This window comes from Heliangelus exortis, unplaced genomic scaffold, assembly GCF_036169615.1.
Source record: "Heliangelus exortis unplaced genomic scaffold, bHelExo1.hap1 Scaffold_69, whole genome shotgun sequence".
In the NCBI taxonomy this organism is placed as follows: Eukaryota; Metazoa; Chordata; class Aves; order Apodiformes; family Trochilidae; genus Heliangelus; species Heliangelus exortis.
The window spans coordinates 72,629-100,248 of NW_027285985.1; the positions used below are offsets into that span (position 1 = coordinate 72,629).

The 27,620-nt window shown below is 44.6% G+C and overlaps 3 protein-coding genes and 2 long non-coding RNA genes across 5 annotated transcripts in view; 4 read left to right on the plus strand and 1 right to left on the minus strand.

Moving 5' to 3' along the window:
- SUPT16H (SPT16 homolog, facilitates chromatin remodeling subunit) overlaps positions 1 to 3,497 on the plus strand; it is a 47,159-nt gene extending 43,662 nt beyond the window's left edge. Inside the window, 2 exon segments of the mRNA XM_071732723.1 lie at positions 3,188 to 3,317; positions 3,405 to 3,497. Of these exon segments, the coding sequence (XP_071588824.1) occupies positions 3,188 to 3,317; positions 3,405 to 3,487 (213 nt within the window). The 3' untranslated portion in view covers positions 3,488 to 3,497.
- An 18,026-nt stretch (positions 3,498 to 21,523) lies between these two features.
- Positions 21,524 to 21,821, minus strand: LOC139790951 (uncharacterized). The gene is made up of 3 exons (XR_011723742.1): positions 21,772 to 21,821; positions 21,650 to 21,731; positions 21,524 to 21,569 (listed from the first exon to the last, which is right to left on the minus strand). It is a non-coding gene; the product is annotated as an uncharacterized lncRNA (long non-coding RNA).
- A 542-nt stretch (positions 21,822 to 22,363) lies between these two features.
- LOC139790947 (uncharacterized) lies at positions 22,364 to 23,015 on the plus strand. The gene is made up of 3 exons (XR_011723741.1): positions 22,364 to 22,395; positions 22,521 to 22,758; positions 22,921 to 23,015. It is a non-coding gene; the product is annotated as an uncharacterized lncRNA (long non-coding RNA).
- Positions 23,016 to 23,789: 774 nt separating this feature from the next.
- On the plus strand, positions 23,790 to 27,388 carry HNRNPC (heterogeneous nuclear ribonucleoprotein C). Its single transcript, XM_071732727.1, has 2 exons — positions 23,790 to 23,892; positions 27,014 to 27,388. The coding sequence occupies exon 2, from the start codon at positions 27,050 to 27,052 to the stop codon at positions 27,371 to 27,373; it is 324 nt and encodes a 107-aa protein (XP_071588828.1). The 5' UTR covers positions 23,790 to 23,892; positions 27,014 to 27,049; the 3' UTR covers positions 27,374 to 27,388.
- On the plus strand, positions 24,741 to 26,001 carry LOC139790950 (trophinin-like). Its single transcript, XM_071732724.1, has 3 exons — positions 24,741 to 24,855; positions 24,940 to 25,371; positions 25,402 to 26,001. Exons 1-3 carry the CDS (start codon positions 24,741 to 24,743, stop codon positions 25,722 to 25,724), a joined length of 870 nt encoding a protein of 289 aa, XP_071588825.1. The 3' UTR covers positions 25,725 to 26,001.
- Positions 27,389 to 27,620: the final 232 nt, after the last annotated feature.

A 27,620-nucleotide genomic window follows, 5' to 3' on the forward strand; every position in this document is an offset into this window, starting at 1 on the left:
CACGTCCCATTTTTGCATTTTTTTAGTTCCTTTCACCATTTTTTGACCCATTTTGGGGGGTTTTGGGTCCATTTTGATGTCTTTGGAGTCCCTCATCTTTTTGGGGTCATTTTGAGGGATTTTGGGGTTTTTTTCCCTTTTAATTTTCTTAATTTTGGGGTTTTTTGGGTTTTTTCACCGTTTCGCGTCCCGTTTTTGGAGTTTTTTTCCCATTTTTTGACCCAATTTGGGGGGTTTTGGGTCCACTTTGGGTTTTTTGGGTCTTCCTCAAATTTTTGGGGTCATTTTGAGGGATTTTGGTGGTTTTTTCTCCCCTTTAATTTTCTTAATTTTGGGGTTTTTTGGGTTTTTTCACCGTTTCGCGTCCCATTTTTGCATTTTTTTAGTTTCTTTCACCATTTTTTGACCCAATTCTGGGGGTTTTGGCCCCATTTTGATGTCTTTGGAGTCCCCTCATCTTTTTGGGGTCATTTTGAGGGATTTTGGGGTTTTTTTCCCTTTTAATTTTCTTAATTTTGGGGTTTTTTTGGGTTTTTTCACCGTTTCGTGTCGCGTTTTTTGGGTTTTTGAGTTCCTTTCACCATTTTTTGACCCATTTTGGGGGGTTTTGGGTCCATTTTGGTTTTTTTGGATCTTCCTCATCTTTTTGGGGTCATTTTGAGGGATTTCGGGGTCTTTCTCCAGTTTAATTTTCTTAATTTTGGATTTTTTGGGTTTTTTCCACCTTTTTGGGTCCCATTTTGGGGTTTTTTGGGTTTCTCTTCCACCATTTTGAGGTTTTTTGGGTTCCCCTCCCCCATTTTGACATTTTTGGGGTTTTTTTGGGTTTTTCCTCCCTCATTTCAACATTTTTTGGGTTTTTGGGTTCTCCTCCCCCATTTTTGGGTTTTTTGGGTTTCTCCTCCCCCATTTTGACGTTTTTGGGGTTTTTTTGGGTTTCTCTCCCCCATTTCATCATTTTTTGGGTTTTTGGGTTCTCCTCCCCCATTTTGGGTTTTTTTTTGGTTTTTCCTCCCTCATTTCAACATTTTTTGGGTTTTTTGGGTTCCCCTCCCCCATTTTGATGTTTTTGGGGTTTTTTTGGGTTTTTCCTCCCTCATTTCAACATTTTTTGGTTTTTTGGGTTTCTCCTCCCCATTTTGGGTTTTTTTGGGTTCCCCTCCCCCATTTCAACATTTTTTGGGTTTTTTTGGGGTTTTTCCTCCTGATTTCAACATTTTTTGGGTTTTTGGGTTTCTCCTCCCCCATTTTTGCATTTTTTGGGTTTCTCTTCCCCCATTTTTGGGTTTTTTGGGTTCCCCTCCCCCATTTTGACATTTTTGGGGTTTTTTTTGGGTTTTTCCTCCCTCATTTCAACGTTTTTTGGGTTTCTCCTCCCCATTTCATCATTTTTTGGGTTCCCCTCCCCCATTTTGGGTTTTTTGGGTTTTTCCTCCCCCATTTCATCATTTTTGGGTTTTCCTCCCCATTTTCAGGTTTTTTTGGGTTCCCCTCCCCCATTTTGGGTCCTGTTTTTGGGTTTTTGGGTTTCTCCTCCCCCATTTTTGCATTTTTTGGGTTTCTCTTCCCCCATTTTGAGGTTTTTTGGGTTTTCCTCCCCCATTTCATCATTTTTTGGGTTCCCCTCCCCCATTTTGGGTCCTGTTTTGGGGTTTTTGGGTTTTCCTCCCCCATTTTGAGTTTTTTTGGGTTCCCCTCCCTCATTTCAACATTTTTTGGGTTTTTGGGTTTCTCCTCCCCATTTTGGGTTTTTTTTTGGGTTCCCCTCCCCCATTTTTGGGTTTTTTTGGCTTTTTCCTCCCCATTTCATCATTTTTTGGGTATTTTGGGTTCCCCTCCCCCATTCCAACATTTTTTGGGTTTTTTTGGGGTTTTTCCTCCCTCATTTCATCATTTTTTGGGTTTTTTGGGTTTCTCCTCCCCCATTTTGGGTTTTTTTTTTTGTTTTTCCTCCCTCATTTCAACGTTTTTTGGGTTCCCCTCCCCCATTTCAACATTTTTTGGGGTTTTTTGAGTTTCTCCTCCCCATTTTTTGGTTTTTTTGGGTTTCTCTTCCCTCATTTTGACATTTTTGGGTTTTTTTTGGGTTTTTCCTCCCCCATTTTGACGTTTTTGGGGTTTTTTGGGTTTCTCTTCCCTCATTTCATCATTTTTTGGTTTTTTTTGGGTTTTTCCTCCCCCATTTTTGCATTTTTTGGGTTTCTCTTCCCCCATTTTGAGGTTTTTTGGGTTCCCCTCCCCCATTTCATCATTTTTTGGGTTCCCCTCCCCCATTTCGACGTTTTTGGGGTTTTTTTGGGTTTTTCCTCCCCTCTTTCCTCATTTTTTAGGTTTCTCTTCCCCATTTTGGGTCCCGTTTGGGGTTTTTTTGGGTTCCCCTCCCCCATTTTGACGTTTTTGGGGTTTTTTTTGGGTTTTCCTCCCTCATTTCAATGTTTTTTGGGTTTTTTGAGTTTCTCCTCCCCCATTTTCTGTTTTTTTTGGGGTTCCCTCCCCATTTTCAGTTTTTTTGGGTTTCTCCTCCCTCATTTCAACATTTTTTGGGTTTTTTTTGGGTTCCCCTCCCCCATTTCATCATTTTTTGGTTTTTTGAGTTTCTCCCCCCCCATTTTTGGGTCTTTTGGGTTCCCCTTCCCCATTTTGGGTTTTTTTTGAGTTTCTCTTCTCTCATTCCAACATTTTTTGGGTTTTTTGAGTTTCTCCTCCCCCATTTTTGGGTCTTTTGGGTTCCCCTCCCCCATTTCTTCATTTTTTGGGTTTTTTGGGTTCCCCTCCCCCATTTCAACATTTTTTGGGTTTTTTTGGGGTTTTTCCTCCCTCATTCCAACATTTTTTGGGTTTTTTGAGTTTCTCCTCCCCCATTTTGGGTTTTTTGGGTTTCTCCTCCCCCATTTTTGTTTTGACGTTTTTTGGGTTTTTTTGGGTTCCCCTCCCCCATTCCAACATTTTTTGGGTTTTTTTGGGGTTTTTCCTCCCTCATTTCAACATTTTTTGGGTTTTTTGGGTTTCTCCTCCCCCATTTTTGGGTTTTTTTGGGTTTCTCTTCCCTCATTTTGGCTTTTTTTGGGTTCCTCCTCCCGCATTTCACCGTTTCGGTTTTTTTTTTTTTTGTTCCCCTCCCCCACTCCGTTTTTTCCCCTTTTTTTTGTCCTTTTTGCCCATTTCCTGTGTTTTTTTGGGGTCCCAGGGCAGCGAGGCCGAGGTGGGGGACTCGGAGTCGGAGATGGAGGACGAGACCTTCAACCCCTCGGAGGAGGATTACGAGGAGGAGGAGGAGGACAGCGACGAGGATTACAGCTCCGAGGCCGAGGAGTCGGGTCAGAAAGGCCCCAAAATCCCTTTTTTTCGCCCCAAAAATTTCAAAAAGTCCTTTCCTGACCTTTTTTTGCCCTTTTTTCCCCCAGAATATTCCAAGGAGTCGCTGGGCAGCGAGGAGGAGAGCGGCAAAGATTGGGATGAGCTGGAGGAGGAGGCCAGGGAAAGGTGAGGCCGGGACCTCTCGGTGGCCACTTGGACCTTTTGGTGGCCACTTGGACCTCTTGGTGGCCACTTGGACCTTTTGGTGGCCACTTGGACCTCTTGGTGGCCACTTGGACCTCTTGGTGGCCACTTGGACCTCTTGGTGACCACCGGGAGCTCTTAGGGGCCACCAAACCCTTTTATTGGCCACCAGGACCTTTTGGTGGCCACCGGGACCTTTTGGTGGCCACTTGGACCTCTCGGTGGCCACCTGGACCTCTCGGTGGCCACTTGGACCTCTTGGTGGCCACTTGGACCTTTTGGTGGTCACCAGGACCTCTCGGTGGCCACCGGGAGCTCTTAGGGGCCACCAAGCCCTTTTATTGGCCACCAGGAGCTTCTGGTGGCCACTTGGACCTTTTGGTGGCCACTTGGACCTCTCGGTGGCCACTTGGACCTCTTGGTGGCCCACCAGGAGCTCTTAGGGGCCACCAAAGCCTTTTCTTGGCCACCAGGAGCTTTTGGTGGCCATTGGGACCTCTTAGTGGCCACTTGGACCTCTCGGTGGTAACTTGGACCTTTTAGTGGCCACCAGGACCTCTTGGTGGCCAACGGGACCTCTTGGTGGCCACTTGGACCTTTTGGTGGCCACTTGGACCTTTTGGTGGCCACTTGGACCTCTTGGTGGCCACTTGGACCTTTTGGTGGCCACTTGGACCTTTTGGTGGCCACTTGGACCTCTTGGTGGCCACTTGGACCTTTTGGTGGCCACCTGGACCTTTTTGGTGGCCACTTGGACCTTTTGGTGGCCACCTGGACCTTTTGGTGGCCACTTGGACCTCTTGGTGGCCACCAGGAGCTCTTAGGAGCCACCAAAGCCTTTTATTGGCCACCAGGACCTTCTGGTGGCCACTTGGACCTCTTGGTGGCCAATGGGGGGGGTTTGGTGGCCACCAGGAGCTCTTAGGGGCCACCAAACCCTTTTATTGGCCACCGGGACCTCTCGGTGGCCACTTGGACCTCTTGGTGGCCAACGGGAGCTCTTGGTGGCCACCAGGAGCTCTTAGGGGGCCACCAAGCCCTTTTATTGGCCACCAGGACCTTTTAGTGGCCACTTGGACCTTTCGGTGGCCACTTGGACCTTCTGGTCGCCATTGGGACCTCTTGGTGGCCAACGGGAGCTCTTAGTGGCCACCAAGAGCTTTTAGTGGCCCCCAGGATCTCTTTAGTGGCCATTGGGACCTCTTGGTGGCCACTTGGACCTCTTGGTGGCCACTTGGACCTCTTGGTGGCCACTTCGACCTTTTGGTGGCCACTTGGACCTTTTAGTGGCCACTTGGACCTCTTGGTGGCCACTTGGACCTCTCGGTGGCCACTTGGACCTCTCAGTGGCCACTTGGACCTTTTAGTGGCCACTTGGACCTTTTGGTAGCCACCAGGACCTCTTGGTGGCCAACGGGAGCTCTGAGGGGCCACCAAACCCTTTTATTGGCCACCAGGACCTCTTGGTGGCCACTTGGACCTTTGGTGGCCACTTGGACCTCTTGGTGGCCACTTGGACCTTTTGGTGGCCAATGGGGGGGGTTTGGTGACCAACGGGAGCTCTTAGGGGCCACCAAACTCTTTTATTGGCCACCGGGGAGCTTCTGGTGGCCACTTGGACCTCTTGGTGGCCACTTGGACCTCTTGGTGGCCACTTGGACCTTTTGGTGGCCACTTGGACCTCTTGGTGGCCAACAGGAGCTCTTGGTGGTCACCGGGAGCTCTTAGGGGCCACCAAACCCTTTTATTGGCCACCGGGACCTCTTGGTGGCCACTTGGACCTCTCGGTGGCCACTTGGACCTCTTGGTAGCCACTTGGACCTCTCGGTGGCCACTTGGACCTTTTGGTGGCCACTTGGACCTCTTGGTGGCCAACGGGGAGCTCTTGGTGGCCAACGGGAGCTCTAAGGGGGCCACCAAACCCTTTTATTGGCCAACAGGACCTTTTGGTGGCCACTTGGACCTCTTGGTGGCCACTTGGACCTTTTGGATGGCCACTTGGAACCTCTTGGTGGCCACCTGGACCTTTTGGTGACCACCAGGAGCTCTTAGGGGCCACCAAACCCTTTTCTTGGCCACCGGGACCTCTTAGTGGCCACTTGGACCTTCTGGTGGCCATTGGGAGCTCTTAGTGGCCACCAAGAGCTATCATTGGCCACCAGAACCTTTTAGTGGCCACCACGACCTCTTAGTGACCACAAGAACCTCTTGGTAGCCACCAGGACCTCCTTTAATGGCCATTGGGACCTCTTAGTGGCCACCAAGAGCTTTTAGTGGCCACCAGAACCTTTTAGTGGCCATTGGGACCTCTTAGTGGCCACCCAGAACCTTTTATTGGCCACCACAACCTCTTGGTGGCCACCAGGACCTCTTGGTAGCCACAAGAACTTTTTCAGTGGCCACCAGAGCCTTTCAGTGGCCACCAGGAGCTTTTGGTGGCCCCCACAACCTTTTAGTGGTCCCCACAACCTTTCGGTAGCCACAAGGACCTCTTAGTGGCCATTGGGACCCTCCTGGTGGCCTCCAGGACCTCTTAGTGACCACCACAACCTCTTGGTAGCCACCAGGGGCTCTTAGTAGCCACCAGGAGCTTTCAGTGGCCACCAGAACCTTTTAGTGGCCACCCAGAGCCTTTCTGGTGGCCAACGGGGACCTCTTGGTGGCCACCACAACCTCTTGGTAGCCACCACGACCTTTCAGTGGCCACCACAACCTCTTAGTGGCCACCAGGACCTCTTGGTGGCCACCAGGACCTCTTGGTGGCCACCAGGAGCTTTTAGTGGCCACCAGGACCTCTCGGACCTCTCGGTGGCCACCGGGCCCCTTTGGTAGCCACCGGGAGGTCCTGGTAGCCCCCTGACCCCCTCCCCCCCCCCTTGTCCCCCCCCAGCTGACCGGGAGAGCCAATACGAGGAGGAGGAGGAGCAGGGGCGGAGCCGGAAGAGGAAAGGCCCCGCCCCCCGCGGAGGCCACGCCCGCCACCCGGGGCCACCCAAGAAGAAGAGGAAGTAGCCCAGGACCCCTCCCCCCCCCCCCTGACCACGCCCCCTGACCACGCCCCCTGGGGAATTCCGGGGCTTTTGGGAAATTTTGGGGGGAATTTGGGGGAAATTTGGGGGAAATTTGGGGGATTTTGGGAAATTTGGGGGAAATTTGAAGGATTTTGTGAAAAATTGGAGGATTTTGGGAAAATTTGGAGGAAAATTTGGAGGATTTTGGGAAAATTTGGAGGATTTGGGGAAAATTTGGAGGATTTCATAAAATTTGGAGAATTTTGTCAAGATTTGGAGATTTTTGTCAAATTTTGGAGGATTTTGTGGAAAATTGGAGGATTTTGGGGAAATTTGAAGGATTTTGGGAAAAATTGGAGATTTTTCTCAAAATTTGGAGAATTTTGTCAAGATTTGGACATTTTGGTCAAATTTTGGAGGATTTCATCAAAATTTGGAGGATTTGGGGGAAATTTGGAGCATTTTGGGGAAATTTGGAGGATTCTGGGGAAATTTGAAGAATTTCGTCAAAATTTGGAGGATTTTGGGAAAATTTGGACGGAAATTTTGGAGGATTTTTGGGGAGATTTGGGGATTTTTCTCAAAATTTGGAGAATTTTGTCAAGATTTGGACATTTTGGTCAAAATTTTGGAGGATTTTGGGGAAATTTGAAGAATTTCATCAAAATTTGGAGGATTTTGGGAAAATTTGGAGGATTTTGGGAAAATTTTGAGAATTTTGTCAAGATTTGCAAATTTTTGTCAAATTTTAAGGATTTTATAAGAATTTGAAGGATTTTGGAAAAATTGGAGGATTTTGTGGGAATTTGGAGGATTTTGTCAAGATTTGGACATTTTTGTCAAATTTTGGAGGATTTTATAAAAATTTGGAGGATTTTGGGGAAATTTGAAGAATTTCATCAAAGTTTGGAGGATTTTGGGGGAAATTTGGAGGGAAATTTGGAGGATTTTGGGGAAAAATTGGAGGATTTCATAAAATTTGGGGAATTTTGTCAAGATTTGGAGATTTTGGTCAAAATTTTGGAGGATTTTATAAAAATTTGGAGGATTTTGGGGAAATTTGGAGGGAAATTTGGAGGAGTTTGGGGAAATTTGAAGGATTTTGTGGAAAATTGGAGGATTTTGTGAAAAATTGGAGGATTTTGTCAAGATTTGGACATTTTTGTCAAATTTTAAGGATTTTATAAGAATTTGGAGCATTTGGCAAAATTTGGAGGATTTTGTGGAAATTTGGAGGGAAATTTGGAGGATTTTGGGGGAAATTTGGAGGATTTCATAAAATTTGGAGAATTTTGTCAAGATTTGGAGATTTTTGTCAAAATTTTGGAGGATTTGGGGGAAATTTGAAGAATTTCATCAAAATTTGGAGGATTTTGTGGAAATTTTGGAGATTTTCTCAAAATTTGGAGAATTTTGTCAAGATTTGGACATTTTTGTCAAATTTTGGAGGATTTTATAAGAATTTGGAGGATTTTGGGGAAATTTGGAGGATTCTGGGGAAATTTGAAGAATTTCGTCAAAATTTGGAGGATTTTGGGGAAAAATTGGAGGATTTCATAAAATTTGGAGAATTTTGTCAAGATTTGGACATTTTGGTCAAAATTTTGGAGGATTTTGGGGAAATTTGAAGAATTTCATCAAAATTTGGAGGATTTTGGGAAAATTTGGAGAATTTTGTCAAGATTTGGAAATTTTTGTCAAATTTTAAGGATTTTATAAGAATTTGGAGGATTTGGGCAAAATTTGGAGGATTTTGGGGGAAATTTGGAGGGAAATTTGGAGGATTTTGGGAAAATTTGGAGGATTTTGTCAAGATTTGGAGATTTTTGTCAAATTTTGGAGGATTTTATAAAAATTTGGAGGATTTTGGGGAATTTGAAGAATTTCATCAAAATTTGGAGGATTTGGGGAAAACTTAGAGGGAAAATTGGAGGATTTTGGTGAAATTTGGGGATTTTTCTCAAAATTTGGACATTTTTGTCAAATTTTGGAGGGATTTTATAAAAAATTTGGAGGATTTTGGGGGAAATTTGGAGGATTTCATAAAATTTGGGGAATTTTGTCAAGATTTGGACATTTTGGTCAAAATTTTGGAGGATTTGGGGAAATTTGAAAAATTTCATCAAAATTTGGAGGATTTTGGGAAAATTTGGAGATTTTTCTCAAAATTTGGGGAATTTTGTCAAGATTTGGAAATTTTTGTCAAATTTTAAGGATTTTATAAGAATTTGGAGCATTTGGGCAAAATTTGGAGGATTTTGGGGAAATTTGGAGGATTTCCTAAAATTTGGAGAATTTTGTCAAGATTTGGAGATTTTTGTCAAAATTTTTGAGGATTTGGGGGAAATTTGGAGGATTTTGGGGAAATTTGAAGAATTTCGTCAAAATTTGGAGGATTTTGGGAAAATTTGGAGGGAAATTTGGAGGATTTTGGGGCAATTTGAAGGATTTTGTGAAAAATTGGAGGATTTTGTCAAGATTTGGAGATTTTTGTCAAATTTTGGAGGATTTTATAAGAATTTGGGGGATTTTTGGGAAATTTGGAGGATTTTGGGAAAATTTGGAGGGAAATTTGGAGGATTTTGTGAAAATTTGAAGGATTTCATTAAAATTTGGAGATTTTCCTCCTCCCAATTTTCGGATTTTCCTCCAAATCTTCAAATTCCCCCCAAGTTTTCAGATTTTCCCCAAATTTTCAGGTTTTCCCCCAAACTTTTCCCTCAGCTTTTCCTCCAAATCTTGAGAATTTTCCTCAAAATTTTCCTCAAAGCTTCCAAATTTCCCTCAAATTTTTCAGATTTCCCTCAAAATTTTCAGATTTTCCTCCAAATTTGCCTCAAAGTTTCCAAATTTCTCTCAAATTTTTCAGCTTTTCCTCTGAATTTTCCTCAGTTTCCAAATTTCCCCCAAAATTTCAGATTTTCCTCCAAATTTTCCTCAAAGCTTCCAAATTTCCCTCAAATCTTTCAGATTTTCCTTGGAATTTTCAGATTTCCCTCCAAATTTTTCAGATTTTCCTCCAAATTTTCACATTTTCCCCCAAATTTTCCTCAGTTTCCAAATTTCCCTCCAAATTTTCAGAATTTCCTCCAAATTTTCCTCAAAGCTTCCAAATTTCCCTCAATTTTTTCAGATTTTTCTCCAAATTTTCAATTTCCCTCCAAATTTTTCAGATTTTCCCCCAAATTTTCAGATTTTCCTCCAAATTTTCCTCAAAGCTTCCAAATTTCCCTCGAATTTTCCTGATTTCCCTCCAAATTTTTCAGATTTTCCTCCAAATTTTTCAGATTTCCCTCCAAATTTTTCAGATTTTTCTCTAAATTTTCAGATTTTCCCCCAAATTTTCCTCAAAGCTTCCAAATTTCCCTCAAGTTTTTCAGATTTTCCTCCAAATTTTCAGATTTCCCACAAAATTTTCAGATTTCCCTCCAAATTTTTCAGATTTTCCCCCAAATTTTCAGATTTTCCTCCAAATTTCCCTCAAATTTTTCAGATTTCCCCCAAAAGTTTCAGATTTTCCTCCAAATTTCCCTCAAAGCTTCCAAATTTCCCTCAAATTTTTCAGATTTTCCTCGGAATTTTCAGATTTCCCTCCAAATTTTCAGATTTTCCCCCAAATTTCAGATTTTCTTCCAAGTTTTCAGATTTTCCTCCAAATTTTCCTCAAAGCTTCCAAATTTCCCTCAAATCTTGAGAATTTCCTCCAAATTTTCCTCAAAGCTTCCAAATTTCCCTCAAATTTTTCAGCTTTTCCTCCAAATTTTCACATTTTCCCCCAAATTTTCCTCAGTTTCCAAATTTCCCTCCAAATTTTCAGATTTCCTCCAAATTTTTCAGATTTCCCCCAAAATTTTCTGGTTTTCCTCCAAATTTTCCTCAAAGTTTCCAAATTTCCCTCCAAATTTTCAGATTTCCCTCCAAATTTTTCAGATTTTCCCCCAAGTTTTCACTTTCCTCCAAATTTCCCTCAAAATTTTCAGATTCTCCCCAAAAATTTTCCGATTTTCCTCCAAATTTTCCTCAAAGCTTCCAAATTTCCCTCAATTTTTTCAGATTTTCCTCCAAATTTCCAGATTTCTCTCCAAATTTTTCAGATTTCCCCCCAAATTTTCAGATTTTCCTCCAAATTTCCCTCAAAATTTTCAGATTTTCCCCAAAATTTTCAGATTTCCCTCCAAATTTTTCAGATTTCCCTCCAAATTTTTCAGATTTTCCCCCAAAATTTTCAGATTTCCCTCCAAATTTTTCAGATTTTCCCCCAAAAGTTTCAGATTTTCCTCCAAATTTCCCTCAAAGCTTCCAAATTTCCCTCAATTTTTTCAGATTTTCCTCCAAATTTTCCATTTCCCTCCAAATTTTTCAGATTTCCCTCCAAATTTTTCAGATTTTCCTCCAAATTTTCAGATTTTCCCCCAAATTTTCCTGTTTCCAAATTTCCCCCAAAATTTTCAGATTTCCCTCCAAATTTTTCAGATTTTCCCCCAAATTTTCCAATTTTCCTCCAAATTTCCCTCAAATTTTTCAGATTTTCCTCCAAATTTCCAGATTTCCCCCCAGATTTCCAGGATTTCCCCCCAAATTCCCCCTTTTCCCATTTCCCCCCCCATTTGGAACTTTCCCTCCAAAATTTTTCCCCTTTTTCCCCCCAAATCTCCCCAAATCCCTCTCCCCCCCCTCTTTTTTTTTTTTTTTTTTTTTTGTTGTTTTTATTTATCGGGGGGGGGTTCCCATTTTTTTTTTTTTTCGTGTAATTTTTGGGGGTTCCCCCCCTGGTTTTGGGGTCTCCCCCCCCCTTTTTTTTTTTTTGTTCCATAGTTGTAGTTTGCTCTTTTTTCCAGTGGCTTCAATAAAAAACAAAGTTTTGGGGTTTTTTTAAGGTTTTTGGCACCCAAAGGTCTCAGTTCTTCCCCTCCCCCCCCCAAAGGCCCCGGGAGGAGGGGGGGAAATGGGGGAAAATCCGGGGAAAAGAGGAAAAAAAGAGAGAAAAGGGAGAAAAATGGGAAAACCAGGAGGGAAAAAAGGTCAAACCAGTAAGGAAAGGGGTGAAACCAGTAAGGAAAGGGGCCAAACCAGTATAAAAAGGATCAAACCAGTTTAAAGAGGGGTGAAACCAGTATAGAAGGAGGAAACCAGTAAGGAAAGGGGCCAAACCAGTAAGAAAAGGGTCAAACCAGTATAAAATGGGGTCAAACCAGTATAAAAAAGGTAAAAACAGTTTAAAGAGGGGGGAAACCAGTATAAAAAAGATGAAACCAGTATAATAACGGTCAAACCAGTAAAAAAAGGGTCAAACCAGTATAAAAAAGGTCAAACCAGTTTAAAGAAGGTAAAACCAGTTTAAAGAAGGGTCAAACCAGTATAGAAGAGGGAAACCAGTAAGGAAAGGGGCCAAACCAGTAAGAAAAGGCCCAAACCAGTTTAAAGAGGGGGGAAACCAGTATAAAAAAGATGATACCAGTATAATAACGGTCAAACCAGTAAAAAAAGGGTCAAACCAGTATAAAAAAGGATCAAACCAGTTTAAAGAGAAGTGAAACCAGTTTAAAGAGAGGTGAAACCAGTATAGAAGGGGGGAAACCAGTAAGGAAAGGGGCCAAACCAGTATAAAAAGGGTCAAACCAGTTTAAAGAGGGGTGAAACCAGTATAAAAAAGATCAAACCAGAATAATAAGGGTCAAACCAGTAAAAAAAAGGGTCAAACCAGTTCAAAGAGAGGTGAAACCAGTTTAAAGAGGGGTGAAACCAGTATAGAAGGAGGAAACCAGTAAGGAAAAGGTCAAACCAGTAAGAAAAGGCCTCAAACCAGCATAAAAAGGTCAAACCAGTTTAAAGAGAGATGAAACCAGTTTAAGGAAGGGTGAAACCAGTATAAAAGGGGGAAACCAGTAAGGAAAGGGGCCAAACCAGTATAAAAAGGGTCAAACCAGTATAAAAAGGGTCAAACCAGTTTAAAGAGGGGGGAAACCAGTATAAAAAAGATGAAACCAGTATAATAAGGGTCGAACCAGTAAAAAAAGGGTCAAACCAGTATAAAAAAGGTAAAACCAGTTTAAAGAGGGGTGAAACCAGTATAGAAGGGGGAAACCAGTAAGGAAAGAGGCCAAACCAGTATAAAATGGGGTCAAACCAGTATAAAATGGGGTCAAACCAGTATAAAAGGGTCAAACCAGTATAAAAAAGGATCAAACCAGTTTAAAGAAGGTAAAACCAGTTTAAAGAAGGGTCAAACCAGTATAAAGAGGGGGGAAACCAGTATAAAAAGATGAAACCAGTATAATAAGGGTCGAACCAGTAAAAAAAGGGTCAAACCAGTATAAAAAAGGATCAAACCAGTTCAAAGAGAGGTGAAACCAGTTTAAAGAGGGGTGAAACCAGTATAGAAGGAGGAAACCAGTAAGGAAAGGGGCCAAACCAGTATAAAAAGGGTCAAACCAGTATAAAAATAGTCAAACCAGTTTAAAGAGGGGTAAAACCAGTTTAAAGAAGGGTCAAACCAGTATAGAAGGGGGAAACCAGTATGGAAGGGGGAAACCAGTAAGGAAAGGGGCCAAACCAGTATAAAATGGGGTCAAACCAGTAAAAAAAAGGTTAAACCAGTTAAAAGAGGGGTGAAACCAGTATAGAAGGGGGAAACCAGTAAGGAAAGGGGCCAAACCAGTATAAAAAAGATGAAACCAGTATAATAAGGGTCAAACCAGTAAAAAAAGGGTCAAACCAGTATAAAAAAGGTAAAACCAGTTTAAAGAAGGGTCAAACCAGTATAGAAGGGGGAAACCAGTAAGGGAAGGGGCCAAACCAGTAAGAAAAGGCCCAAACCAGTAAGAAAAGGCCCAAAACCAGTTTAAAAGGCCCCAAACCAGTAAGAAAAGGCCCAAAACCAGTTTAAAAGGCCTCAAACCAGTAAGAAAGGCCCCAAACCAGTAAGAAAAGGCCCAAAACCAGTTTAAAAGGCCTCAAACCAGTAAGAAAGGCCTCAAACCAGTAAGAAAGGCCCCAAACCAGTAAGAAAAGGCCCAAACCAGTAAGAAAAAGCCCAAACCAGTAAGAAAAGGCCCAAAACCAGTTTAAAAGGCCCCAAACCAGTAAGAAAAGGCCTCAAACCAGTAAGAAAGGCCCCAAACCAGTAAGGAAAGGCCCAAACCAGTAAGAAAAAGCCCAAACCAGTAAGAAAAGGCCTCAAACCAGTAAGAAAGGCCCCAAACCAGTAAGGAAAGGCCCGAAGCAGGCCATCCCCGCCCCTTTCTGATTGACACCTCCCAGCCAATCCCCTCCCTGCGGCCGCGCGTCTCCTCCAATCAGCGCCCTCGTTTCGTCCCCGCGCTCCCGCCCCCTCCCTCGCTGCCCAATCAGCGGCGCCGATCGCTGGGCTCCCGCCCCTCGCTGCTCATTGGCTGAGCGCTCTGTGAGGGGGGGGTGTGCGCTGATTGGCCGGGAGGATGATTGGCGTGCGGCTCGGCAATGGGAGCGCGGGGTTCCGGGAGGGAGAAGGGCGGGGTTTAGGCGCGGGCCGAGCGAGGCGCAGAGGGCGGTGCGGGCGCATTTTGTGAGGAGCCCCCGAAGGCGGCGGAGGCTGCGGAGGGAGCGGGAGCGGTGAGGGCGGCGCCGGGAGGGTGCGGGGGTGGGGTGCGGGAAGGGTGCGGGGGATGCGGGGAGGGTGCGGGAAGGGTGCGGGAAGGGGTGGGTGGGCGGGGTTAAAAGGGGGGAGGGAGCGTTTTGCGGAGGATAATGGCGGCGCGGCCCCTCCCCCCCCCCCCTTTCCCCCCCCCCCCTCTCCCTCACCGCCGCCGCCTTCACGCACTCTGAGGGAAAAGGGCGGAAGACGCCCCCGGTTTTGGGGTGAAAAAGGCGGTTTTTGGGGTGGGTTGGGAAAATGGGGGGTTTAAAGAGGGAGGGGGGGAAGTGGGGGGGTTGGGGAAGGGGGTTTAGGGGGAAAAAAGGGGGAAATGGGGTGGGGGAAGGGGGGAGCGGAGTCCGGTTTGGGCGGTTTTTGAGGTAAAAAAGTGAGGGAATTGGGGGGGGTTTAAAGTGAAAATGGGGGCGAAATGGCGGGAAGGGTCCTGGGGGGTTTTTGAGGTAAAAAGTGGGGAAATTGGGGTTTTTTTTAAAAGAAAGAATGGGAGGGGGAATGGCGGGGAAGTTTCCTGGTGGTTTTTTTGAGGTAAAAAGTGGAGAAATTGGGGTTTTTTTAAAGTAAAATTGAGGGGGGGGGCAATGGCGGGGAAAACCTCGTGGGGTTTTGAGGTAAAAAGTGAGGAAATTGGGGGTTTTTAAAGTAAAATTGAGGAGGGATGGCGGAAGGGTCCTTGTGGGTTTTGAGGTAAAAAGTGGGGAAATTGGGGGGTTTTTGAGGTAAAAAGTGGGGAAATTGGGGGGTTTTTAAGTTAAAATGGGGGGGGGGGGAATGGCGGGAAGGTTCCTGGTGGTTTTTTGAGGGAAAAAGTGAGGGAATTGGGGTTTTTTAAAGTAAAAATTGGGAAATAGGGGAGTGGAGGGAAGGTTCGTTTGTGGGGGTTTTTGAGGTAAAAAATGGGGAAATTTGGGTTTTTTTTTGAGGTAAAAAGTGGGGAAATTGGGGTCTTTTTAAGTAAAAATGGGGGGGGGAATGGCAGGAAGGATCCTTGTGGGGTTTTTGAGGTAAAAAGTGGGGAAATTGGGTTTTTTTAAAGTTAAAATGGGGGGGAGGGGCGGGAAGGTTCCTTGTGGAAAATTTGAGGTAAAAAGTGGGGAAATTGGGGTTTTTTTGAGGTAAAAAGTGGGGAAATTGGGGTCTTTACAAGTAAAAACGGGGAGGGGGGGATGGCAGGAAGGGTCCTGGTGGAATTTTTGAGGTAAAAAGTGAGGAAATTGGGGTTTTTTAAGTAAAATTGGGGAGGGGAATCTCGGGAAGGTTCCTTGTGGGGTTTTTGAGGTAAAAAGTGAGGAAATTGGGGGTTTTTTTAGGTAAAAAGTGGGGAAATTGGGGGTTTTTAAGTAAAGTTGGGAAGGGGAATGGCGGGAAGTTTCGTGGTGGTTTTTTTTGAGGTAAAAAGTGGGGAAATTGGGGTTTTTTAAAGTAAAAATGGGGGGGAGTGGCGGGAAGGCTCCTGGTGGGTTTTTGAGGGAAAAAGTGAGGAAATTGGGGTTTTTTTGAGGTAAAAAGTGGGGAAATTGGGGCTTTTCACTGAATTTTGGGGGTGAAGGGGGTGGAAACCCTGTTTCCCGGTGGGTTTTGAGGTAAAAAGTGGGAAAAATGGGTTTTTCCACTGAGTTTCTGAGGTAAAGCAGCAGAAAGCTCGTTTTCTTTATGGTTTTTTGGGTAAAAAGGGGGGAAATTGGGGGTTTCTCTGTAATTTTTGGGGGAAAGTGGCTGAAAATGCATTTTTCTTGTGGTTTTTGAGGCAAAAAGTGGAAAAAATCGGGGTTTTCTACCAAAATTTAGGGGGGGTGGGGCTGGAGCTTTGTTTTCTCAGTTTTTGAGGTTAAAAGTTGGGAAATTGGGGTTCGCCACTGATTTGGGGGGAAAAGTGGCCGGAAAACCCTTTTTCTTGTGGTTTTTGAGGTAAAAAGTGGGAAAAACTGGTTTTTCCCTCCAAATTTTGGAGGGAAAGGGGCAGGGTCCTTTTTTCCACCTGATTTTTGAGGTAAAAAACGGGAATATCTGTCCTGGAGCCACTTCCCCTCCTCAGGTTTTTGGGTCAAAGCAGTGGAAAACCCCTTTTTTTGGTTCATTTTCAGTGGAATTATCATTTTGTGTGATTTACAAGTAAATTCGGGGTCTAAAATGCCATTTTTTTGTGATTTAGGGGCTAAAATAGGGAAAAACTGGTTTTTCCACCTCAGATTGGGGGGGAAAAAGCAGGAAATTTGTTTTTTGCTTCAATATTGGGGCAAAAATGGTAGAAAATTCACTTTTTTCGCCTCGTTTTGGGGGGAACTTTGGTTTTTTGCACAAAGTTTTGAGTGAAAAGGTGAAATTTTCCTTTCTGGTGTGATTTTTGAGGTAAAAAAGGGGGAAATCTGTCTGTGTTCCCCCCTCCTTGTTCTTCTTTTGGGGTTTAAAGTGTCAAAGTTGTCATTTTTTGCATCATTTTTGAGGTAAAAACAGGGGAAATGTGGTTTTTCCAGGGGGTTTTGGGGGGGCAAATGACAGGAAACTTTTTTCCTCCGGAGTTTTGGGGCAAAAAAGCAGGAAAAATGCCCTTTTTTACCTTATTTCGGAGGGAGAAAGTGGCACAAATCCCATTTTTCTCCTCACTTTTGGGGGAAATCCCCAAATCTGGGGTTTTTTTGAGGCTGAATTGGTGGGAATGACACTTGGAGCTGATTGGGAGGGGGTGGGGGTGTAAAAATAGCCTTTTTTTTGCATCCTTTTTTGGGTCTAAACCCACTTAAAATCCCATTTTCTGTTATTTTGGGGCCAGAACACGGGAAATCTCGATTTAGAGCAAATTTTGGCTTCAAAGATAACAAAAAAATTCCCTTTCCACCTGGATTTTGGGGCTTAAATGGTATAAAATAGTTTTTCTCCTTTTTTTTTTCTTTTTCCTTCTAATTTTTTTAAGGCAAAACCAGGGGAAATTGGGTATTTTGCTTTCTTTTGATGCCAAATTGGGAGAAATCCCATTTTTCTCTCAGTTTTGAAGTCAAAATTGGGATAAATCCCCTTCTTTTGCCTCATTTTTGATCAGAGAACGGAGTAAGTTGCCTCCACCACCTCATTTTTTGGGGAAAACCAAGGAAAATTTGCTTTTTTTTCCCCTTTTTGGAGCCAAAGTGGTAAAAATCCAATTTTTCTCCTCATTTTTTTGCTGCCTGGAAGGCAGAAATTTTTTTTTTTTTTGCACATTTCTGGCTTAAAAATGTCCAAAGTTCAGTTTTTCACCTCATTTTTCAAAGGTAGATTTTGGATAATTCCTTTTTTTCGACTTTGTTTTTGGGCCGGAAGGGCAGAAATCACCTTTTTGCCACCAAAATGGCAAAAATTCCCTTTTTATCCTCAATTATTCGGGGTGAAAACGTCCCTTGGGGACAAAACGATAAAAAACCAAATTTGGGGATTTTCGGGGGGGCACAAGTCCCATTTTTCACCTCATTTTTGGGTCAAAACCAGGCTATATCCCAATTCCTGGCTCTGAGGGGCAAACCCAGGAAAAAACTCAACTTTTCGCTTCATTTTTGGGGTGAAAATGGCAAAAAATTTGGTTTTCACTTCAGATTTCTCGGCAAAATGGCAAAAATTGGGGGTTTGCCTCGTTTTTGGGGCTGAAAATGGCAAAAATTCACTTCTTCATCATTTTGGGGGGAAAAGTCCTGTTTTCCCCTGTTTTTCTCTGTCAAAAATCGCAACATTTGCCGTTTTCCACCTCGTTTTTGGGTGAAACCAAGGGGCAACCCCAATTTTCACCTCATTTTTGGGGTCAAACTTGCCAAAACTGCCATTTTCACCTCGTTTCGTGGAGAAAACCAGGAAAAATCCCATTTTTTTACCTCAGTTTTGGGGTGGAATCGATTGGGATCCCCAATTTTTCCGTCGAGTTTCACTCAAATTCCCTTTTTTCCATTTTTGGGGAGAAAAGCTGAAAAAAAAAGCATTTCCCACCCAATTTTTTAACCGAGCTCCACGTTTTCTCTCATTTTTGGTCTGGAAATGACAGAAATCCCTATTTTTTACCTCATTTTGGAGCCGAATTGGCTGAAAATCCCATTTTTTACCTCGCTTTTGGGCCGTCAAGGAGATAAATCCTTTTTTTCCTTTTTTTTTACCTCATTTTTGGGGCGGGTTTGGCAAAAACTCCCATTTTTAGCTCCCGTTGGACTCAAAGTTGCCGTTTTTCACCTCGTTTTTGGGGGCAAAACTCCCTTTTTGCCCCTGTTTTTGGTGCACAGGTGGCATCGACCTCAATTTCTCCCCCATTTTTGGGCTGAAAAGGACAGAAATCCCAATTTTTACCTCACTTTTGCGTCGGACTTGGCAGAAATTCCCGTTTTTACCTCAGGATTTGCTCCAAAGTTGCCATTTTCACTTCATTTCGGGAAGAAATTGGGATAAGTTCCCTTTTTTCACCTTTTCTGGGGCGGAAGACGACAGAAGTGGTGATTTTTACCTCGGATTTGGGCTGAAAATGGCTGAAATTCCCATTTTTGCTCACTTGGGGGGCTGAAAATGGCAGAAATTCCCTTTTTTACCCTCAGTTTTGGGCCGAAAACACCGTAAAATTACACTTTTTTTGCCCAAGAATGACACAAAACCCTCCTTTTGCCTCATTTTGGGGGCTGGAAGATGGACTCAACCTTATTTTGCCTCGTTTGGGGCTGAAAACTGGAAAATTGTTATTTTTATTCCACAGTCGTGTTGGAAGCTGTAGAAACTCCGACTTTTCTGTCGTTTTTGGGGCTGAAACCCCCAAAAAATTGTTATTTTAAGTCGCTTTTGGACTCAAAGTGTCAGAAATTCCTTCAATTCGCTGATTTTGGGTCTGGAAACTGCAGAAATTTCCTCCTTTTGTGTCATTTTGGGGCCGAAAACAACTCCAAAAAGTGCTATTTTGACCTTTGCGGGCAGAAAAATGGCGGGAATTGTCACTTTCACCTCAGTTTTGGGCTGGCAACGTCAGAAAATCCCATTTCGGCGTCGATTTTGGGCTGGAAAAGTCAGAAATTTCCACTTTTTCCTTTTGAGTTTGGTGAGAAAATGTCAGGAATTCCGTTTTTCCTTCACTTGGGTTGAAAAACTCGGAAATTCCCACTTTCTGCGGCATTTATGGACTGAAATGGCACAAATCCCTCTTTTTACCTCACTCCTTGGATGAAAACAGCAAAAAAAATCCCACTTTTGGTTTGGTTTGGGAGGAAAACAACAGAAATCCCCATTTTAACTCCACTTGGGGCTCCAAACGCAGAAATTCCCACTTTTTACCTCATTTTTGGGTAGAAAACGTCACCGTTCCCCACTTTTCCCTCAGTCCTGACCAAAAACACCTCAGAAATTCCCTCTTTTGCCTCATTTTTGACCTGAGAACGTCAGAAATTCCTCCTTTTCCTCATTTCTGGACTGAAAATTGCTCAAATCTTGATTTTTACCTCACTTTTCCGGCAGAAAGCGTCACAGATTCTCACTTTTACCTCATTTTTGAGGAAAAAAAACACCACAAAATCTCACTTTTACCTCATTCTTCAGCAAAAAACACCTCAAAATCTCACTTTTACCTCATTTTTCAGCAGGAAGTGTCACAAATCCTCACTTTTACCTCATTTTTGAGCAAAAAACACCATAAATTCTCACTTTTACCTCACTTTTGAGGAAAAAACATCACAAATTCTCACTTTTACCTCATTTTTGAGCAAAACACATCACAAAATCTCACTTTTTACCTCATTTTTGAGCAAAAACCACCACAAATTCTCACTTTTACCTCATTCTTGAGCAAAAAACACCTCAAATTCTCACTTTTACCTCATTTTTCAGCAGAAGTGTCACAAATCCTCACTTTTACCTCATTTTTGAGCAAAAAACACCATAAATTCTCACTTTACTTCATTTTTGAACAAAAACCACCACAAATCCTCACTTTTACCTCATTTTTGAGCAAAAAACATCACAAAAATCTCACTTTTACCTCATTTTTGAGCAAAAAACATCACAACATCTCTGTTTTACCTCATTTTTCAGCAAAAACCACCACAACATCTCTGTTTTACCTCATTTTTCAGCAGGAAGTGTCTCAAATCCTCACTTTTATCTCATTTTTGAGCAAAAAACACCATAAATTCTCACTTTTACTTCATTTTTGAACAAAAACCACCACAAATTCTCACTTGATCTCTTATTTGAGCAAAAAACATCACAAAATCTCACTTTTACCTCATTTTGAGCAAAAAACACCTCAAATTCTCTCTTTTACCTCATTTTTCAGCAGGAAGTGTCTCAAATTCTCACTTTTACTTCATTTTTGAACAAAAACCACCACAAGTTCTCACTTTGATCTCTTATTTGAGAAAAAAACACCACAAAATCTCACTTTTACCTCATTTTTGAGAAAAACAAATAACAAAATCTCACTTTTACCTCATTTTTGAGCAAAAAACACCATAAATTCTCACTTTTACTTCATTTTTGAACAAAAAACACCACAAATTCTCACTTTGATCTCTTATTTAAGAAAAAAACATCACAAAATCTCACTTTACCTCATTTTTCAGCAAAAAACACCTCAAATTCTCTCTTTTACCTCATTTTTCAGCAGAAGTGTCTCAAATTCTCACTTTAACCTCATTTTGAGCAAAAACCACCACAAAATCTCACTTTTACCTGATTTTTGAGCAAAAACCACCACAAAATCTCACTTTTACCTCATTTTTGAGCAAAAAACTTCACAAAATCTCACTTTTACCTCATTTTCAGCAAAAAACACCACAACATCTCTGTTTTACCTCATTTTTCAGCAGGAAGTGTCTCAAATCCTCACTTTTACCTGATTTTTGAGCAAAAACCACCACAAAATCTCACTTTTACCTCATTTTTGAGCAAAAAACTTCACAAAACCTCACTTTCACCTCGCTTTCCAGCAGAAAATGTTACAAAATCCTCACTTTTCTAACAGTTTGGAGCAAAACAACATCATAATTTCCCATTTTTGCCTTATTTTTGGACTGAAAATGCTTAAATATGTACATTTACGTCATTTTGGGGCAGAAAACATCACCAACCATTTCCACTTTTACCTCATTTTTAATCAGAAAATGTTCCAAATCCACACTTTCACCTCAGTTTTGGCAGAAAAGCATCACTAATTCCAACTTTTACCTCAGTTTTGGGCAAAAAGGCATCACAATTTTCCACTTTTACCTCAATTTTTAGCAGAAAATGGTCTTTCACCTCATTTTGAGCAGATAACCTTACAATTTTCCACTTTTGCCTCAGTTTTGAGAAGAAAATGCTCCAAATCCTCTCTTTTACCTCAATTTTGGGCAGAAAGCATCACAAATTTCCACTTTTATCTCATTTTTGCACAAATGACATCAGCAATCCCCACTTTCCCTCATTTTTGCTCAGAAAACCTTACAAATTCCCACTTTTACCTCAGTTTTCAGCAGAAATGCTCCAAATCCACTCTTTCACCTCAGGTTTGTGCAGAAAGCATCACAAATTCCACTTTTACCTCAATTTTGGGCAGAAAGCATCACAAATTTCCACTTTTACCTCAGTTTTTTGCAGAAAGCATCACAAATTCCCACTTTCCCCTCATTTTGCTCAGAAAACCTTACAAATTCCCACTTTTACCTCAGTTTTCAGCAGAAAATGCTCCAAATCCACTCTTTCACCTCAAGTTTTGCGTAGAAAGCATCACAAATTTCCACTTTTACCTCAGTTTTTGCAGAAAATACTCCAAATCCACTCTTTAACTTCAGTTTTGGGCAGAAAGCATCAAAATCTCCACTTTTACCTCAGTTTTTTACAGCAAGCATCACAAACTTCCACTTCTACCTCATTTTTGCACAGAAAACATCACCAATCCCCACTTCCCCTCATTTTTGCTCAGAAAACCTTACAAATTCCACTTTTACCTCAGTTTTCAGCAGAAAATGTTCCAAATCCACTCTTTCACCTCAGTTTTTGCAGAAAGCATCACAAATTCCCACTTTACCTCAGTTTTTTTGCAAAAAGCATCTCAGATTCTCACTTTCCCCTCATTTTGCTCAGAAAACATCACCAATCCCCACTTTCCCCTCATTTTTGCTCAGAAAACCTTACAAATTCCCACTTTTACCTCAGTTTTTTACAGGAAGCATCACAAATTCCACTTTTACCTCAATTTTGCACAGAAAACATCACAAATTCCCACTTCCCCCTCATTTTTGCTCAGAAAAACCTTACAAATTCCCACTTTTACCTCAGTTTTCAGCAGTAAATGCTCCAAATCCACTCTTTCACCTCAAGTTTGTGTAGAAAGCATCACAAATTCCAACTTTTACCTCATCTTTGGGCAGAAAGCATCACAAATTCCAAGTTTCACCTCCATTTTTGAGCAGATAACCTTACAATTTTCCCACTTTTGCCTCAGTTTTGAGCAGAAAATGCTCCAAATCCTCTCTTTTACCTCAATTTTGGGCAGAAAGCATCACAAATTTCCACTTTTACCTCAGTTTTTTACAGGAAGCATCACAAATTTCCACTTTTACCTCAATTTTGCACAGAAAGCATCACAAATTCCCACTTTCCCCTCATTTTTGCTCAGAAAACCTTACAAATTCCCACTTTTACCTCAGTGTTTTGCAAAAAGCATCTCAGTTTCTCACTTTCCCCTCATTTTGCTCAGAAAACATCACCAATCCCCACTTTCCCCTCATTTTGCTCAGAAAACCTTACAAATTCCCACTTTTACCTCAGTTTTCAGCAGAAAATGCTCCAAATCCACTCTTTCTCCTCAAGTTTGCGTAGAAAGCATCACAAATTCCCACTTTTACCTCAGTTTTTTGCAGAAAACCTCACAAACCCCCCCTTTTCCCCCTTCACCCCCCAACCCCTTTCTTTTTACCTCAGAACCCCCCCTTTTCCTCCCCACTCCCACATTCCCCTTTTTTGGCCACCTTCGCACACAAAACCTCCATTTCCCTCCCCAAACCCCCTTTCCCCCCCCCCCTTCCAATTTGCCCAAAAACCCCTTTTTTGTGGGTTTTTTTCTGCGGGTGAAGGGGGGGGGGTGGGGTCTCTCACCTCTTCTCCTTCCACAGGGCCGGCGATCCCGGACACACAAAACCCCCCCCCCTTTCCCTCACCCCCCTTTATAGCCTCGCCCCCTCCTTAAGCCCGCCCCCCTCCCTCAAGCCCCGCCCCTCCTCCTTTAAGCCCCGCCCCCTCCTTTTGCCGCCGTTTTGCGTCCCCTCAGGCGCCGCCGCCATTTTGTGCCCCCCCGGCGCCATTTTGTGCCCCCCCCTTCCCCTCAGGGAGGCTCGGGGAGGCACCAAAACCACCGATTTTCACCCCAAAAAAAGCAACCGCGACGACAGGGGGAGGGGGAAATCCGGGGGCCCGGCGGGGTTGTGGGGGGAATGGAGGAGGAGGAGGAGGAGAGAAGGGGGGGGTTTTGGGGTGAAAAAGCGCAAAAAAAGGGGCGTTTGTCAAGGGGAGGGTTTGGGGGATGGAGGGGAGGGGGGGGGGGGAGAAAAGCAAAAAAAAAATCCTCCCCCCTCCTGAGAGAAAAATTTTTTTGGGGGATTTTTTTTTTCGATTTTTTTTTTTTTTTTCCCATTTTTTATTTTTTTTATTTTTTGTCTTTTCACAGCGCGAATTTTTTTATTTTTTAACCAAAAAAAAAACCAAAAAACCTAAAAAAATATATATATCTCAATATATATATATATAAAAAAAAATATCTATTTACACAACCCGCCGGCGGCGACCGTAAGTGCCAAAATTTCCTTTTTTCCCCAAAAATGCAACGTTTTCCTCCCCCCCCCCCACTCCTCCCCTCCCCCTCCCCCAAACCCCATTTTGGGGCCGTTTCCCCCCTTTTCCTCTCCCCCTTTCTCCCTGGACTCAAAACGCCCCAAACTCGGGGGTTTTCACCCCAATTTCTCCCCTTCCCCCCTCTCCTTCTCCACCCCCCCTTCCCCCTTTTCCCCCCCCTGTGGAATTTTAAAGGGGTTTTCGAGTGGTTTGATTATTTCCTGCTCTTTTTTTTTTTTTTTTTTTTTTTTTAATTTTTCCTTTTTTTTTTTTTTTTTAATTTTTTATTTTTATGATTTTTTTTTTTTTTTTTTTTCCCCTCTTTTTTCGGGGCCCCTCTCAAGCTCCAACCCCTCCCCCACCCTTAAACCCCCCCCTTAACCCCCCCCCGACCCCCCCCTTCGCCGCTGCCGACCCAACGGACGCCCCCCCCCTCCCCTCCCCCCACGGTAAGGACGCCTTGATTTATGCAAATGAGCACTAATTACCACGCCCCTCCCTCCTGAGGGCCTAATGACTTCTCCTTAATGAGGGGGTGGGGCTAATTCGCCATGCAAATGAGGAGGGAGGGGCTCCGGGGTGGAGGGGGGAGCTCGATGGGTTGTGCTGATGAGGGGGAGGGGCTAATAAGGGCTTAATGAGGGTTGGGAGGTGCCACCAACTCAACCAATGGCCTTGGAGGTGCCTCCCACTCAACCAATGACCTCGGAGGTGCCACCAGAGAAGGTCCTTGAGGTGCCACCATCATTGTTGATGGCCTTGGAGGTGTCACCACCTCCCTCAATGACCTTGGAGGTGCCACCATGTCCATTGGTGGCCTTGGAGGTGCCACCAACTCAACCAATGGCCTTGGAGGTGCCACCAACCCCATCATCAATGACCTTGGAGGTGCCTCCACCATTTTTGTTGACCTTGGAGGTGCCTCCACCATTTTTCTTGACCTTGGAGGTGCCACCAGGTCCCTCAGTGACCTTGGAGGTGCCACCAGAGAAGGTCCTTGAGGTGCCACCATCATTGTTGTTGACCTTGGAGGTGCCACCAACTCCACCAATGGCCTTGGAGGTGCCACCAACTCCACCAATGGCCTTGGAGGTGCCACCAACTCCACCAATGGCCTTGGAGGTGCCACCAGAGAAGGTCCTGGAGGTGCCACCCCCATTGTTGTTGACCTTGGAGGTGCCACCAAGACCATTGGTGGCCTTGGAGGTGCCACCAGAGAAGGTCCTGGAGGTGCCTCCAACTCAACCAATGGCCTTGGAGGTGCCTCCACCATTGTTGTTGACCTTGGAGGTGCCTCCACCTCCCTCAATGACCTTGGAGGTGCCACCACCTCCACCAATGACCTTGGAGGTGCCTCCACCATTGTTGTTGACCTTGGAGGTGCCACCAAGACCATTGATGGCCTTGGAGGTGCCACCAGAGAAGGTCCTGGAGGTGCCCCCAACTCAACCAATGACCTTGGAGGTGCCACCATCATTGTTGTTGACCTTGGAGGTGCCACCACCTCCCTCAATGACCTTGGAGGTGCCACCAACCCCATCATCACTGACCTTGGAGGTGCCACCATCATTGTTGTTGATGTTGGAGGTGCCACCACCTCCACCAATGGCCTTGGAGGTGCCACCAACTCAACCAATGGCCTTGATGGTGCCACCAGAGAAGGTCCTGGAGGTGCCACCAACTCAACCAATGACCTTGGAGGTGCCACCAACTCCATCATCAGTGACCTTGGAGGTGCCACCAACTCAACCAATGGCCTTGGAGGTGCCACCAGAGAAGGTCCTTGAGGTGCCACCATCATTGTTGTTGACCTTGGAGGTGCCTCCACCTCCCTCAACGGCCTTGGAGGTGCCTCCAACTCAACCAATGGCTTTGGAGGTGCCACCACCATTTTTGTTGACCTTGGAGGTGCCACCACCTCCTTCAATGGCCTTGGAGGTGCCTCCAACTCAACCAATGGCCTTGGAGGTGCCACCAACTCCCTCAGTGGCCTTGGAGGTGCCACCAACTCAACCAATGGCCTTGGAGGTGCCTCCAACTCAACCATCAATGACCTTGGAGGTGCCACCATCATTGTTGATGACCTTGGAGGTGCCACCACCTCCATCATCAATGACCTTGGAGGTGCCTCCACCATTTTTGTTGACCTTGGAGGTGCCACCAAGACCATTGATGGCCTTGGAGGTGCCACCAGAGAAGGTCCTGGAGGTGCCACCCCCATTGTTGTTGACCTTGGAGGTGCCACCACCTCCACCAATGACCTTGGAGGTGCCACCAACTCAACCAATGACCTTGGAGGTGCCACCAACTCCCTCAGTGGCCTTGGAGGTGCCACCAACTCAACCAATGGCCTTGGAGGTGCCACCAACTCAACCATCAATGACCTTGGAGGTGCCTCCACCATTGTTGTTGACCTTGGAGGTGCCTCCCACTCAACCAATGACCTTGGAGGTGCCACCAACTGCCTCAACGGCCTTGGAGGTGCCACCAAGACCATTGGTGGCCTTGGAGGTGCCACCAGAGAAGGTCCTTGAGGTGCCACCATCATTGTTGTTGACCTTGGAGGTGCCTCCACCTCCCTCAACGGCCTTGGAGGTGCCTCCAACTCAACCAATGGCTTTGGAGGTGCCACCACCATTTTTGTTGACCTTGGAGGTGCCACCACCTCATCATCAATGACCTTGGAGGTGCCTCCACCATTTTTGTTGACCTTGGAGGTGCCACCAAGACCATGATGGCCTTGGAGGTGCCACCAGAGAAGGTCCTGGAGGTGCCACCCCCATTGTTGATGACCTTGGAGGTGCCACCACCTCCCTCAATGACCTTGGAGGTGCCACCAACTCAACCAATGACCTTGGAGGTGCCTCCAACTCAACCAATGACCTTGGAGGTGCCTCCAACTCAACCAGTGGCCTTGGAGGTGCCACCAGAGAAGGTCCTGGAGGTGCCACCACCTCCACCAATGACCTTGGAGGTGCCTCCACCATACTTTATGACCAGGGAGGCGCCACCCCCGTCACGGGTGCCCCTCCCCCGTCGGCGGCGCCGCCGTCGTCACCGCGCGGTGTCCCCGCAGGCGATCGAGCGTCCCCCGCCCCGCCCCCCCGGCGCCATGGCCAGCAACGTCACCAACAAGACGGACCCCAGGTCGATGAACTCCCGGGTCTTCATCGGGAACCTCAACACCCTGGTGGTGAAGAAGAGCGACGTGGAGGCCATCTTCTCCAAGTACGGCAAGATCGTCGGCTGCTCCGTCCACAAGGGCTTCGCCTTCGTCCAGTACGTCAACGAGCGCAACGCCCGCGCCGCCGTCGCCGGCGAGGACGGCAGGATGATAGCTGGGCAGGTCCTGGGTGAGCTGATGGGGGGGCTGGGGGGTTTGATGGAGGTTCTGAGAGGTTTTATGGAGGTTCTGAGAGGTTTGATGAGGTTCTGAGGGGTTGGGTGGAGGTTCTGAGAGGTTTTATGGAGGTTTTTTGAGGTTTTATGAGGTTTGGTGGAGGTTCCGAGAGGTTTTATGGAGGTTTTATGAGGTTTCGTGGAGGTTCTGAGAGGTTTTTTTGAGGTTTTAGGAGGTTTTATGGAGGTTCCAAGAGGTTTTATGGAGATTTCGTGAGGTTTTATGGAGGTTTTAGGAGGTTGGGTGGAGGTTCTGAGAGGTTTTATGGAGGTTTTAGGAGGTT